We start from the raw sequence: 15,862 nt of genomic DNA, 5'->3' as shown, positions 1-15,862 counted from the left end.
ATTTCTGCCATATATTGTAGACTTTCCATCATGTTGCAACATCCTCTCAAGAACAACATGTATGTTTGAAGAGCGGCAACATCTTCAGCTTTTATTGGTGGCCAACTTAAAGCTTTTTCCATGTAAGCTGCCCCAATCTTCATTTCATTGCCGAAGTGTTCCTTTAACAAATACTTGGCTCTGTGATAGCCTTGATCATTTGGCATGTGATAGCAGCTTCTGACCAGTTCTCTAGGCTGCCCCCTGGTGTGCTGTTCTAGGTAGTACAAGCAGTCCTGGAGATTATTGACTTTTCTTTCAACCCCCTGCTCAAAGGCCATGATAAAAGATCCATACTGTAGAGGGTCACCATCAAATATGGGTATTGCTCGAGGTGGAAGAGATGCTGAGTGTTGTTGTTGAACCAGCTGAGCAGTGATTTCTGTTTGTCGCTGCATAATGTTGCCAATGTCCTGTATTTTATTTTCATTTGTGTTCATTTGTGGTGTGGTACAAACATTGCTTGACCTGTGACCTTGCAGTGAATTGAAGACAGTTGTATGGCCTCCTGGTGGTCTTTGTAGGGATTGCATGGGTTGTATTGAAGTGAGGGTTTCCCATGGTTGTGTTTGGGCAGATTTTCTTTCCTTAGGGCGTGCATCATGCAGGTGTGAGGGTGGTTGCTGTGAGGGTGGTTGTTGCACTGGTTCTGACTTTGACCTTTGTGACATTTCCATTTTTGATTTTGTGGCTTTATTGAAATATGAGTCCATTCCATCGGATGGTGTAGAACCACTTCCCACCACACTGCTTTCCAGTATGGCTATTTTAGCTGTAGCAGCAGCTAGTTGGGTTTCCATTTCCAGTTGTTCCTTTTGTCTTTTCAATCTTTCCTGTTCTGCATGCAGTTTTTCCTCTTGAGCCTCCAGTGCATGTTTCCTCTCCAGAGCAGCCATGTGTTGGATTAGTGCTGCCTTTTCAGCTTTTGCTCGTAAGCATGCAGAGCTTGTGATGGAAGATTTAGACGAAGATTTAGACTTAGATGAGACCCGTGTTTTTCCAAGGGGGGAAACATTTGAAATACTATCATTGGGTTGAATCTCATCCTCCTGGTCAACATTTGGTTGAATCTCATCCTCCTGAAGTACAGACTCTTTGTCACAATGTGTTTGAGCATCCTTCAACCATTTATACACATCACACATGAACTTTTCATTTGCTTTAAATTTCTGTTCAAACCATGTTTGCTGCCTTTTCCATTCTTCTTCAGGCAGTGGCATTTCCATCAATGCATCATGAGTTTCAGCAGCAGCATCACACAGTTTATTAAACTCCTTTATAAGATTTTCAACATTGCTCAAAGAATCAGTTGTTATTTTGACAGATAACAGATCATCGATCTGCAACTTGATTTTGGATGCTTGATTCAAGGTTAACTTCCGGTTCTTTTGTAGGTTTTCGATTAGAAATGAAACACCTTTTGCAGTTAATTTTCTCTCTCTTTTTGCAACATCACTTTTTACAGCACGTTCTTCAAGTTTTGCAACATCACTGTTTGCAGTTGCAACATCACTTTTTGCAACACGCTCCTCAAGAATAACATTTTCAACATCAGCATTTTTCTCCACTTCCACACTGTCAATATGTCAACATGTGACGTCAGCAGACAATAGCAGTCATTCACAGGTGATGATCATTTTCCTCCATTTTCCAATTAGCTTTCCATTTTCATTACCTTTTCCATTCATCAACATTCATGACATCCAGTTCCAAAATCCAATGCATCAACACAGTCCAGTTCCATTAAATCACTCAAACAGGCTCAGTTTCTTTGTTCGTGCAGTTTTATTGTCTGCTGTTTCCTTTACCTTTCTCATCTGGCTCTGTCTGGTGAAGAGGGGGAAGGGGTTGCAAGCTCCATGGCCTCCTCTTGATCCACACAGCAGCCTCTTTCCATCCAAGGCAAAGCTCCTTACTTGTCCTCCATCCAGGGCAAACAGTTTTTACTTGTGTGGTGACTATTCAAAAAACAAAACTTGTCACCTGATGGTGGTTTGGGATGGTTCTTAACTCGATTCCAGAGTGAATAAAAAAGAAAGGTTGCGAAGGTTATGATGTCTTTGGGTGAGGTTCCCGTTTATTTCAACAAAAAGGATAAGGCAAGTTGACAAACAAAAAGCTTCTATTGATTCTCTGGCTGTCGTGTAAAAACTGTGTCTCTCCCACCACCACTCAACTCAAACTAATCAGCTCTCCTGATCTCTAACAGCTGGGGCAGATTCTGGGGTAAAAGAAAGGAACAGAAACAATACTGCACCCTTGTGGAAAAGTAAATACCTACACAACATAAAAAATGGCGGATTTCTGTAAGACCAGACAACTGAGCCACTCCCCACTCCTCATTGGGAATGAGGTGGTGGAGAGGGCCTCTAGTTTTAAGTTTTTAGGTGTGACTGTGTCGGAGGACCTGTCATGGGGGAGAAACATCGCCTCTGCCACAGCAAAGGCCCAACAACGCCTCTACTTCCTCAGGAAGCTGAGATGGTCGAGACTGCCCCAGAGACTCATGGTCAACTTCTACCACTGTGCAGTGGAGAGTGTGTTGACCTATGGGTTACTAGTGTAGTTTTCTTGCTGCACCAGCGCAGAGAAAGAGGCCATACACAGAGTGGTGAGAGCCGCAGTGAAGATCATTGGGGTCATCCTTCCAGACATCGCGACTGTGTACAACTCCCGCTGCATGCGCAGAGTGAAAAACATCCTTCAGGACAAATCTACATCCAGCACACCACCTTTTTCAACCAATGCCCTCTGGGAGAAGATATAGGTCCATCAGGGCCAAAACTAGCAGGCTGGCCAACAGTCTATACCCCCATGCAGTCAGGCTGCTAAATGGACAGTCTGCCCCCCCCACTTCCCATTGGACACCCCTCTGTGACATAATTGCCTCCCATACACCTCCATAACTGTGACCTGGACTTTGCATTGCTGCAAAACACTCAACAACCCCACCCCCAGCAGATGTATCTATCTATTTATTTATTGCACTAAGCACTTTACTGGTTATGGGGAGTCTATGGGGTATTTATGAGATTTATAAGTAGTTATTATGTGTAAAGTACTGGGTGATTAATTAATTTATTCATGGAGATTAAATTATGTATGAATGTATGAATTGGTGGACAACTAAAACTACATGCCTGTGTTTTCCTCCAACAACATTTTGTTGTTATTCTGTAACAATGACAAATAAAAAACTGAACTGAACAGATAATTTCATTTTATAGTATGCATTTTTTAACTTTGCCTTTGTTTTCTTTACTTATCTATTTTCTTTAATTATTTAATTTCATTGTATTTCAAGCACTTTGAGTCTGCCTCGTGTATGAAAAGTGTGACAAAGTTTGCAAAAATTTGTGCCAATCTAGTATACTATTTACACTTAAAGTATAATTAAGTACAAGTAAAGTTGTACTTAAGGACTACGTGAGTACACGTTAGTATACTTGAATGCGACGGAAGAAGTACAAAATACAGTTACATACTAAAAGTGGGACCTTTGAAAAAAGTCAGGTTAACCTAACCTGTACTGATACAAGTCATGTCACTTTTATATTGCGAAATCCGCCCCAAAATGTTTCCCTTTAAAAGGAACCTCCCGACAACACCATTCACCATTCCAGCAGTCATGAAGGTACTGGTCGTGCTAGCTCTGTCGCTGGTCCTTGTGGGTAAGTTGACCAAACATTACTAAACACAATTACTTATTTGATGGATAGTTGATGGATTTTCATAATTGAGTAGGTGCATTTTAAATTAATTTTTCAGAAAGCAAGAATATTCTATAATTCTAACATCCAGATTAAAAAATGTTTTGTTGCATTGTGGCAGTATACAATAATAGTGTTTTTTAAAAATTGGTTGTTCCATTGACATTGTAAGTAATGCCAAAGCAGTGTGTCATTTTACATTTTTGAATAATATAAATTTGTTTTGTTATGGTTGTATGCCTAATATAACTCTTGATTTTTGTAATAATTATAGCTGGGGTGTTAATAATGTCTTGTCATAATCATCTCCCATCCCCTTCCCCATATTTCACATTTTCTGGCACATATGTCCTTGTACTTATTTGGTTTTCTTTGCTAACTATTTATTTGTATTTTGCAGCTGGCATAGAACTCAAATACGGTAAGAAGATCAGTCAATCACACATGCAGTTGCAACATTACATCGTTGAAGATATTATTTAATACTATTATACGTTTTATTTCCTGGAAATGTGTCTGAAAAAGTGGGGTTGTCTTATATTCGGGGTCTAGACTTTAAATGGAAATAGACATTCAGAACTTCCTGGTAATAACACCTTTCATTTGACCAACTCCATCGTCCGGTCGTCTTATTAGGTCAATATGGTATCTGCAAATATATTGCTTGTACCTTCTTGGATGTGAAAACATGTACAAAATAACTACATGAGTTATAAAAAAATAAATTAAAAAAAGACAATAAATTGTTGAACAGCTAACTAAGCCTGACACACAATTTACTGTATGCTGATGACTGTTACTCCTGCTTCCAGCCCCAGAGTTTGCTGAAGGAAAGACCTACACTTACAACTATGAAGCAGTTATCCTGGGAGGTCTGCCTGAAGCTGGTCTGGCCAGGGCTGGTGTCAAACTGAGCAGCAAGATTGTCATCAGTGCTGAGGCTCCTAACACCTTCTTACTGAAGGTAAATACTTTATCATTGTTAATATGATAGTGCATAGTACTATAGAACCATACAGAGGAAAGGATTAATAGGAATAAGAATAAAGAATGATAATTACAAAATAACAAAATTGAAATGTGTGAAAGTTTCTAACTTAAGAAATGTTCCACTTGTCCTTGCAGCTTGACGACCCACAGCTCTATGAGTACAGTGGAATCTGGCCCACCGACCCCTTTGTTCCAGCAACTAAGCTTACCTCAGCGCTGGCAGCTCAGCTACTGACACCCATCAAGTTCGAGTATGCTAATGGGGTTGTGGGTACAATCTTTGCACCTGCAGGTGTCTCTACCACAGTGCTGAATGTCTTCAGGGGAGTCTTGAACCTCCTTGAGCTGAACATCAAGAAAACACAGAATGTCTACGAGCTGCAAGAGGTTAGAGATTGTTGCATTTATTATACATTTATTTTCTTTATTTTTTCCTTTGATGACCTCATCCATTAAGTGCTTCGGTATTTCAGCCACAACTTTGTCATTGATTTGTGATCATTAGGCTGGAACTCAGGGCATCTGCAGGACCCACTATGTCATCAGTGAAGACATAAAGACTGAACGTCTTCATCTGACCAAGACCAAGGATCTGAACCACTGCCAGGAGAGAATCTACAAGGACATTGGCTTGGCCTACACAGAGAAATGTGTTCAGTGTCAAGCTGTAAGTTTCCTTGCTTTTCTTTGAACCCATGCACCTTACCACTCACACGTGGGTGTCATAATTGTCTTGTGTCTTGTCTCAACAGCACGGTATGGCCCTGAAGGGAGCCGTTGCAGTCAATTACATCTTGAAGCCAGCAGCCACTGGTGCTCTGCTCTTGGAGGCAACTGCCACTGAACTCATCCAGTTCTCCCCCTTTAACATCCTGAATGGGGCTGCCCAGATGGAGGCCAAGTATGTATCAATGATCTTTAAAACAAAAGGTTGATTTGATTTCAATACTTGTGTTACGCCTGTACCAAAGGACCAGAGATTGATGTTGTTCTGTTATTTTCCACAGGCAACTTTTGACCTATGTTGGTATTTCAAAGACCCCAGTTCTACCCATTGCTGCAGCTTATATTCCCCGTGGATCCCTGCAGTATGAGTTTGCCACTGAGCTTCTCCAGACTCCCATCCAGCTCCTGAGAATCACAAACGCAGAGGCACAGGTGCGTAGCCGGCAAACAAAAATCACGCCCAACCAACACAACAATGCTCACTTGCGTAAAATAACCTTGGTCACATTGCCTGTCTTGACAGATCGTTGAAGTGCTGAACCACTTGGTGACTTACAATGTGGCCAAGGTCCATGAAGACGCTCCTCTCAAGTTTGTTGAGCTCATCCAGCTCCTGCGTGTGGTCAGCTACGAAAAGATCGATGCCCTCTGGTCTCAGTACAAGGTCAAGCCAGCCTACAGGTCGGTTGATAATAAGATCTTAGCCTGATATCATCATGAATTTCTACTTCCTTTTCCATCATTTAGTCAGAAGTTTCTTCCTTCAGAGCAGAATCCATACAAAAACCGTTTCCGTATTGCCTTCTGTTTCTCGCTTTGGTCACACGGATTACGTCAGCATAGTCCTGTCTGCAAGACACTGATTGGCTAAGGAAAATTCATGCTAAGCCACTCTACCAACAACACACCCTGAATCACAGAAACATTTTTAAAAGTGCGTGTGGATTCAGAGGCTGGAACCAGGCAACTCGTTTCAATCCATGGATCATGAAAACTGCTTCATAAACACCAAAGAGAAGAGAAATGTTGAACATTGTATGTTTGTGTTTTGCAGGCATTGGTTCCTGAACGCTGTACCTGCCATTGGAACTCACGTGTCTCTGAAGTTCATCAAGGAGAAGTTCCACAGCGATGACATCAGTGTCGTTGAGGCTGCTCAGGCTCTGATTGGCTCCATCCACATGGTGACAGCTGACCTGGAGTCCATAAAGTTGATCGAGGTAGGTCAACCTGCCAAATGGTCTCTGGATTTGTTTGTTTTTACATTTTGGAAATGAAGAAACCTCAATGATACATTACTTTGATCACTCCACAGGCCATGATGTCCCACCACAAATTCCAGGCCAATCCTGTTCTTCGTGAAGTTGTTATGTTGGGCTTCGGCACCATGGTTAACAAATACTGCGTCGCAGCGCCAGTCTGCCCAGCTGACTTGGTGAAGGTACAAGTTTTATTCCTTTGATTTTGTGTGCTACATTAAGAGCAATGAAAGCCTTTCTAATCCCATCTCACCTTTTTTATGTCTTTAACAGCCCATCCACGACCTGCTTATCCAGTCTGTTGCCAAGGCTGATATTGATGGAGCTATTATCGCTCTCAAAGTTCTGGGTAATGCTGGCCACCCTGCCAGTCTTAAGCCAATCATGAAGATACTGCCTGGATTCTCCACTGCTGCTGCTGCCCTGCCCCTGAATGTTCACCTCGAGGCTATCCTTGCCCTGAGGAACATCGCAAAGAAGGAGCCCAAGCTGGTAGGACTTTATCACAATTCCTTACAGTTGTACTTTGAACAAACTATGTTTGATTCTAACCCTTCACCTCTCTTCATTAGATCCAGGATCTGGCCGTTCAGGTGTTTATGGACAAGGCTCTCAATGCTGAAGTCCGTATGGCTGCTGCTCTAGTGCTGTTTGAGACCAGACTCCCCATGGGTCTGGTAACTGCCATCGCCGACGCAACCCTGAAGGAAAGCAATCTGCAGGTTGCAAGCTTTGTCTACTCTTACATGAAGTCCATGACCAAGAACACCGCTCCTGATTACGCATCAGTGTAAGATGCAACCCCTATAATGATGATTCATCTATTCTCTATTTTGGGCTGATATGAATGAAACCTAACAACGGATGACGTTGTTCTTCTAGTGCCACAGCATGTGCCGTTGCCGTGAGGATGCTGAGCCCCAAGTTCGACCGGCTCAGCCTTCGCTTCAGCAGGGCTCTCTACTTGGATGCCTACCATAGTGAGTGGATTATAATGACAAGGGTTTTCCTTTAGACATGTCCTCTTGATCACACTGGCAGCTTGACATGTGTCCTGTGTTGTCTGTAGACCCCTGGATGGTTGGTGCTGCTGCCAGTGCTTTCTATATCAATGATGCTGCCACAGTGATGCCCAAGGCTGTTGTGGCAAAGGCCCGTACCTACTTCGCTGGAGCTTATGCTGATGTTCTTGAGGTCAGATTTCTTTATAAGTTGATCTATAATATTATAGCACCAAATATTAAACTGTAGCTTGAACCTTCTGCAGAACTTCATATTGGTGATCAGAGAACAAATATATTCTGAATTATGTTCATTAAATTTTTTTTTAAATTTTTTTTATTTTATTTCAGCTTGGTGTGAGAACCGAGGGAATCCAGGAAGCCATCATGAAGTTGCCCCAGGCTCCTGCGGACGCTGATAGGATCACAAAGATTAAGCACTTCATCCGGGCGGTAGGTTTCTGCCATCACTTCAACACCAGACTATTAGTTCCAAACACGACGTTGACAATGATCTCTTTTCCTCAGGTTTCTGACTGGAGGGCCTCCGCTGTGAACCAGCCACTGGCTTCAGTCTACGTGAAGTTCTTTGGACAGGAAATTGGTTTCGCCAGCATAGACAAAGCCATCGTTGATCAGCTTATCCAGGTAATGTGTAAAGTTACATCAACTATCATAAGTAAATGAATAAACATATTAAATTCAAAGCATAATTTAAAGCAAGGCTTGTTTTCTATACAGGTGGCCACCGGACCTAGCGTTGCCACTTACGGAAGAAAGGCCCTGGAGGCCCTTCTCTCCGGCTTCTCCTTCCACTATGCCAAACCCATGCTGGTTGCTGAGGTGCGTCGCATCATGCCCACCAATATTGGTCTGCCCATGGAGCTCAGCTTCTACACCGCTGCTGTGGCGGCTGCCACTGTTGAGTGTAAGCTCCAGAAACTAAACCTAACACAAGCAGAAAATAGTATTGAAAAAAATGTATGACCTCTTTTTTTCACTGACAATGTTCTCTCTGTGAATTACAGTCGAGACCACCGTGTCTCCTCCTCTCCCTCTGAACTTTGCTGCTGCTCAGCTTCTTAAGTCCGACATTGAGATCAGAACCGCGGTTACTCCAAGGTACAACAAAAAAAGAGAGATATTGCGTTTCATTCCAGTTTGATGACATGCTGCTTGTGCCAGAAAGTGTTTTTTGATTGCATATGTGATCATATGATGCATTTCATTTAATAATTATGAATATAATCCTTACTGTTACTTCATCCATGTTCCATCCCTTTCTGACCCTCAGTGTTTCCATGTATACTTATGCTGTCATGGGTGTGAACACCGCCTTAATCCAGGCTGCCGTCATGTCAGTTGCCAAAATTCACACAATTGTTCCTGCAAAGGTGGAAGCAAGAGTTGACTTTATCAAGGGCAACTTCAAGATTCAAGCTTTGCCTGTCCACGGTTTAAATAAGATCACAGCTGCAACGTATGTAATTTTTCTCTCTGCTGATCATTTACATAATCATCTTGATCATTTATTTTTCAAAAGCCTAATGTCCTCTCTTCTCTTGCAGTGTGGAGACCTTTGCCATTGCAAGAAATGTTGAAGATCTTGCAGCTGCAAAGCTTACTCCAATGATTCCAGTAAAGTCCAACAAACTTTCACGTGAAACATTTACTTCTAAGATCGCTTCCAGGTTGGCTTCTTTGACATCCTCTCTGGGTAGTGGATTGGTGAGTTTGGGACCTGCTATTTGGAAAACACAAACAAATGCAATAATTACAGTTTCATAGTTTTAGAAACATTCAATTTCATTTTGTGCTATTTTGTTTTTACAGTCCAAATCATCAGAAATCATTCCCGTTGATTTGCCTGAGAACCTCATCAGGAAGATCAACCTCAATGCTGCCTTTGAGAAGAAAATGTGCGGTGAACTTAAAACATTCGGAATCAAGGTATGCGCTGAGATTGAATCCCGGAACGCCGCCGCCATCAAGGACTGCCCACTATATGCCTTCATTGGAAAACATTCCCTCCTTGTCGAGATTGCACCAGGCAAGTACAAATATTTTAAATGATTAAAATTACAGACAATGGATTGCATATAAATGTTTAAGTCTAATAACTATTATCAACAATTTGCCTCCAGCCGCTGGACCTGTGATTGAGAAGATCGAGGTTGAGGTTCAAGTTGGTGAGAAGGCAGTGGAGAAGATCATCAAGGTGATCAACAAGAGCCAGGAGGAAGAAACCGCAGAGGAGAAGAACGTCTTGCTGAAACTCAAGAAGATCCTGGTTCCCGTTCTGAAGAACGCCACCAGATCTTCCTCCTCCTCCAGCAGCTCTAGTTCCCTCAAATCCAGCTCAAGCAGCAGTTCCAGCAGCCGCTCCTCCAGCTCTTCTTCTCGCCGTTCAAGCAGCTCCCGCATGTCAAAGGTGCTGCCTGTTTTTGGTCTAAATTCCTTGGCTTGAAACATCAACATATGAAAGATGATAGATGTCTTTGTTCGAAGTCAAAGTGTGTTGAATGGTCTTCTTGTTTTGTTTCATTTCAGCAACAGTCATTTGACCTGGAGTTTTCCAAGACTCACATCCACCAGGTGTGTTATATAATAATAATAATAATAATAAATTTTATTTGTAACGCACTTTATATTTACTAAAAAATCTCAAAGTGCTACAACAGCAACCAAAAAAAGAAAAAATAGGTTAAAAACAAGAGTTAAAAACAGTTGTTTTGAGCGAGCAGTTACAGATTAAAAGATTTTTTAAAAAGGTACGTTTTTAGGCCCTTTTTAAAGCAATCGATCGACTGTGGAACCCTCAGGTGTTCAGGGAGGGTGTTCCACAGTCGTGGAGCAGAGGAGCAGAAGGCTCGGTCTCCCAGTGTGCGGCTCTTAGTCCTTGGGGGGAGAAGTCTGTGGCTGTTGTCCTTTCTCTTTGAAGAAATATAATTATACCAGTAGCTATGTATAATGGTTGTTGCGTTATTCATTTAAATCACCTATTTTCTTTTATGTTTCCAGCATTCCGTTTCCGCAGCCAGAACATCAAGCAGAAGTAGCGCCTCCAGCTTCGAGGCCATCTACAACAAGGTGCGGTCATCAGAAAGAACCAATGCATGTGATGGGTAACATTGAACACTCAATCATTGCTGGTGCTAAGCCTATCCCTTCTATATGAATCATCAGGCCAAATACCTTGCGAACGCAATCAATCCCGCTGTGACAATCCTTGTCCGTGCTGTGAGAGCTGACCACAAGGCCCAGGGATACCAGGCCACAGCCTACTGGGACAAGCCAGCTTCCAGAGTCCAGCTGATCCTCGCTGACCTGTTGGAGGAAAACCACTGGAGGATCTGCGCTGACGCTGTGCTGCTCAGCTACGAGAAAATCATGGTAAGACCTTCTTCAGCAACAACCCCAAACTCAACTTTGGGAACAGCTATCATTGTTTTCTGTGTTTTGTATGCTTGAAATTCATATTCATCATTTGCAATTAGGCCAAGGTTGCGTGGGGAATTGATTGCAAGGAATTCGAGACCAAGATCTTAGCTGAAACCGGACTTGTTGGAAAAAGCTCTGCGATGCGCCTGAAGTTCACCTGGGACAAGCTTCCAACTTCCGCGAAGCGCTATGCCAAGATGTAAAGCCACAAATCATACCAACTTAATCATAACATTTGACACTGACTGAATAGCTGAATGTATAATATATGATTTTCTTCCTGATTAAGGCTGTCAGACTACCTCGGAGATGCTGCAGAGTTGGCAGGCGTGGAAATGTCAAAGGCTAAGAATTCTCTGAAAGAATTGAAACTGACTTTGGCTTTGACATCTGACAAAACCCTGAATGTTGTGCTGAAGACACCAAAGGTAGGTTTCTCCTAAATATAGTAGTCAAAAAAAATACTAAAAAGATCATTGTTATGCTGTTCCTTTAATTCCTGGTGATCAACATCAAAACATTGCTGTTGCTATACAGTGGACCTTCTACAAACTGGCTGTGATGCTTCCAGTCTATATCCCTATTGGAAATACAGCTGATGAGCTGGTGGCCTATCAGGACAGTCTATCTGATAAGATTATGTATGTGCTCACCAAATCAAATGCAGGTCAGCCTCGATTTAAAATAAATTACTTTCCATATTATTTACTTTCTACAAAATAATGAAAACAAAATCTGTGTTCTTTGATTAATCTGTCTCATTTTGCAACAGCTGAGTGTACCATCGTCGATGACAAGGTGACCACATTCAACAAGCGCATCTTCAAGAACCAGATGCCCGAGTCTTGTTCTCAAGTTTTGGCACAGGACTGCACCGAAGATATGAAATTCATTGTTCTGCTAAAGAAGGATTTGGCATCCAACACCAAACTAATCAATGTGCATATTGCTGACATGTGAGTAAATTTGCATTCCTTTTGGATATGTGCATCGTATTTGCATTCCTTTTGGATATGTGTATCATCTACACATGTATCTATCAAGACCCCTCACTATTTATTTTCCCCAACAGTGAGGTTGACCTTATTCCCCTGAACGACGACATCATGGTGAAGATCAATGGAATAGTTTTGCCCACTGCCAACCTGCCGTACCAGCACCCTACAAGTACATAAGTAACACTGTGAACTGGAACTACAGTCCAATACTTGATAAACTGGTTATATTGCACCAATTACATTTATGCCTGTGATTATTTCAGACAAAATCCAGATCAAGAAGCTGGCTGAGGGCATTGCTCTTCATGCGCCAAGCCATGGTCTTCAAGAGGTGTTTTTGGATGCCAACACATTGAAGGTATCAAGAAAATTCTATGCAATGCACCATTTTCCTATGCTATATGACGTAAAGGAGGTTCCTTAACAGTGTCTGTTCACAGGTCAAGGTGGCCGACTGGATGAAGGGACAGACCTGTGGACTCTGTGGAAAGGCCGACGGAGAGGTCAGACAGGAGTACCAGACCCCCAACGGACGTCTCGCCTCAAACTCAGTCAGCTACGCCCAATCCTGGGTGGTCCCTGCCGAGAGCTGCCGCGACATCTCACGTAAGACCAGTGGATGATATGGCCTAGGCTTGGTTGAGTTCATTAGCTTGTGCGTTTTAGCTTAAAACTTGGTTTTGATGTTGATCATTCGGTTGACTGCAAAATGCAACACATTACTTTGGATAAATGTTTTCTTCTCCTTTAGAGTGTTACATGAAGCTTGAATCTGTGAAGCTGGAGAAGCAGATGGTCCTCCATGGAGAAGAGTCCAAATGCTTCTCTGTTGAGCCTGTGTTGCGCTGCCTGTCTGGTTGCACCCCACTGAAGACCATCCCTGTCACTGTTGGTTTCCACTGTCTGCCCGCCGGTAAGACAAAACCCCTTAAAGACAACAGCGCTTTGTTGTGGGGGACGGGGAGGCTAGTTAGTCTTTTGGCAGGATAGTCTATTGGTTGGGGTGTTTGCCTCCCCAGCCTGAAGGCGCTGGGTTCAAACCCCAATATCCACAGACTACTTGTAGGCATTCCTAGAGCCAGATTCCTAACGCCTTACCTTCTCCTTTCTAAATAACATCTGAAATTCACTGGAGGTTGCTTTCAATGTAAGGGTCTGCTAAGTGATCAGATAATGTAGTCTTAACTGCTTTGTTCTCCATCGTCCCTGTAGAATCCAACATGAGTTCCACGCGTCTGCACAAAATCTATGAGAAGAGCGAGGACCTGAAGGAGACCACCGAATCCCACCTGGCCTGCCGCTGCTCAGCACAGTGTGCTTAAGAAAACATGACACATTTCATGTTCCCTATTCTATTGTACGTATGGTAGTATGTAGGATTAGTTTATATTCCTGTCCCTACTGCATGTATTAATAATTTGATTTGTTCTAATAAAACCTGCATTCACTACCATGGCAGACTTTGGACATGAATTCATTTGCAAAGGTTTGCGCTCATCTTTGGAAAATGGACCCATCTCTTGACACATGACTATGAATATTGGGATATTCTTAAAAAAACAGGACCTGCAAGAGAAATTGCTACACATGCTAAAGTCTGTTTCCTGAACTGCATCAACACACTTAAAACTACAGTAAAGTAATGGCAGCAGTTTTGCCAGTAAGGCACTGTTCATGTACCACATTATTACTGTATCTACTAGCATCAAAATGATAAGGCTTGTACCATTGGAATCCTTGGATTCTTAGCTTACATATGCCTTAGTTTGTGTAGATACCATAATGTGAAAAGATCATTTTCAAGCATGATAGCATTTAGCTTCTACCGGAAGTAAAACGGATATGTAGGAAGCACCTAGCCTCAGTGGTGGCGCCAGGGTGTTGCTTGCTGTAGCTATAAAAACACCAAGATTTGTCTTAGCAACACCAAAGCACCACCAAGTTCGCTAGATGTTTTTTTAAGAATGAAAGAAAAAAATGTAATGAAAGAATAAAACAATGAGTGATACAATGTTATAATGAATGTAATTCAAGATTTGGGATAATTTTATTTATGTTTGAATATGATGATAGTGTCAATGTCTTGCTCCTGCCAGTGCCAGCGCCGGCACTCGCGAGATTGCAAACGAGAGTGTAACGTCGCTTCTAGCTCAAAAACACCTGTATGAAAGTCTGTTAGTAGTCTAGAGTTTCAAGTTCAAAAATAAAATAATACAAATTAAAATGGAGAAGTTTCTCGTCAGATACAAGGTGCCGACGACAGATAGTTGGACGCCCATGCCTGAAAACGTGGACCCTAACAGCGAGGATAGAGACGATTTGGATTTTTTTGAGGGAGAACAGTCTCCTCTCCCGCTGTCTCCCACCGAGCCATCCTGTCAGCAGCAGGACGAAGCCGACGAACATAGTGATAGCGCTTCTCCCAGTGAGCTTGCTCCCATCCCGTGTACAAGCAGGTATAATTCCTATCGATTAATCATTTGAATCGAACGCCGTTGACTACGAGAGCAGCCTTTTATTTCATCCCCCAGAACACACAACCAACACAGGGATTATCCCACCACCCAAGAACCTCTGTGGCCGTGCCCGGTTTCCCCCAACTCCACCACGGCAAACGTTATTTTCCCAAGATTCGGATTCGGTGCTATTTGCATTGTATGGCTGTAAATGTACGCATTGACTGATGAAATGCTTGGACAATCATTGAGACTCCCACAATGCACAGTTTTTCCACAGCATTGTACTGTAAAACCTACAGTAGATTACTGTTTTTGCTATATAATTTCAAAGTCTTACAGTGTACAACTACATAGGCCTGCATATGTCAAACAAAATACCTTAATTGCATTCAAGGCCACTGAGCATACACACATGTTTGTATTTCAATATAATGAATTAAACCATAGGCCCCACTATGAAGTCCAAGTAGGGCTAATATTGTTTTATTATTTTCTTATACACAAGGACGTGGCAGGTGGCTCACAACTGGAAACGATTCAGTGACATTGGCAACCCATTTAATGTCCCAGCCTGTTAGTAAAATGTGGGTCCGAACTTCTCTCTAATGTCATGGCCACGACATTAGACAGAAACATGGTTGGACAGCAAGACCGGAGGAGGTTTGTGCATTTGTTTGTGACTTTGTTGATTTTAGCTCAGCATTCAACACAATATTGCCAAACAAACTCTGTAACAAACTACATGGTCTTGGACTCAGCACCACATTATGCAACTGGATACTGGACTTTCTAATAAACCGCACACAATATGTAAGGGTAGGCAAGCACACGTCCTCCACTTTGACCATCAACACCGGGGCCCCCAAGGGTTGTGTGCTTAGCCCACTTCTCTACACACTTTTCACATACGACTGCAGCTCTTCCTCCCCATCCACCCATGTAATAAAATTTGCAGACGACACAACAGTGCTCGGCCTCATCACCGGGAATGATGAGACTGCATATAGGCAAGAAGTCCAACTGCTGGCAGCATGGTGCAGCAGCAACAACCTGGCCCTCAACACAAAAAAAAACAACAAAGTAATTGTGGATTTCTGTAAGACCAGACAACTGAGCCACTCCCCACTCCTCATTGGGAATGAGGTGGTGGAGAGGGCCTCTAGTTTTAAGTTTTTAGGTGTGACTGTGTCGGAGGACCTGTCATGGGGGAGAAACATCGCCTCTGCCACAGCAAAGGCC

The 15,862-nt window shown here is 42.6% G+C and overlaps 1 protein-coding gene across 1 annotated transcript; it reads left to right on the top strand.

Moving 5' to 3' along the window:
- Window positions 1-3,667: 3,667 nt before the first annotated feature.
- On the top strand, window positions 3,668-13,543 carry LOC311353164 (vitellogenin-2-like; the record flags this gene model as incomplete). The annotated part of the gene is made up of 34 exons (XM_084472983.1): window positions 3,668-3,710; window positions 4,150-4,170; window positions 4,562-4,713; window positions 4,875-5,126; window positions 5,245-5,406; window positions 5,492-5,640; window positions 5,747-5,897; window positions 5,989-6,146; window positions 6,520-6,685; window positions 6,781-6,906; window positions 6,998-7,216; window positions 7,297-7,514; window positions 7,607-7,704; window positions 7,794-7,918; window positions 8,077-8,178; window positions 8,254-8,373; window positions 8,467-8,653; window positions 8,754-8,847; window positions 9,020-9,205; window positions 9,294-9,453; window positions 9,559-9,775; window positions 9,870-10,156; window positions 10,276-10,320; window positions 10,747-10,815; window positions 10,912-11,118; window positions 11,223-11,365; window positions 11,456-11,594; window positions 11,704-11,833; window positions 11,939-12,122; window positions 12,239-12,333; window positions 12,428-12,522; window positions 12,605-12,770; window positions 12,916-13,077; window positions 13,377-13,543. 34 exons carry the CDS (start codon window positions 3,668-3,670, stop codon window positions 13,484-13,486), a joined length of 4,938 nt encoding a protein of 1,645 aa, XP_084329109.1. The 3' UTR covers window positions 13,487-13,543.
- Between the last annotated feature and the right edge of the window lie 2,319 nt (window positions 13,544-15,862).

The sequence above is a fragment of the Micromesistius poutassou genome, assembly GCF_964030765.1.
Source record: "Micromesistius poutassou genome assembly, chromosome: 9".
In the NCBI taxonomy this organism is placed as follows: Eukaryota; Metazoa; Chordata; class Actinopteri; order Gadiformes; family Gadidae; genus Micromesistius; species Micromesistius poutassou.
The sequence above is the reverse complement of the archived record's forward strand: the minus strand, read 5'-3'. Positions and strand labels throughout refer to the sequence as shown.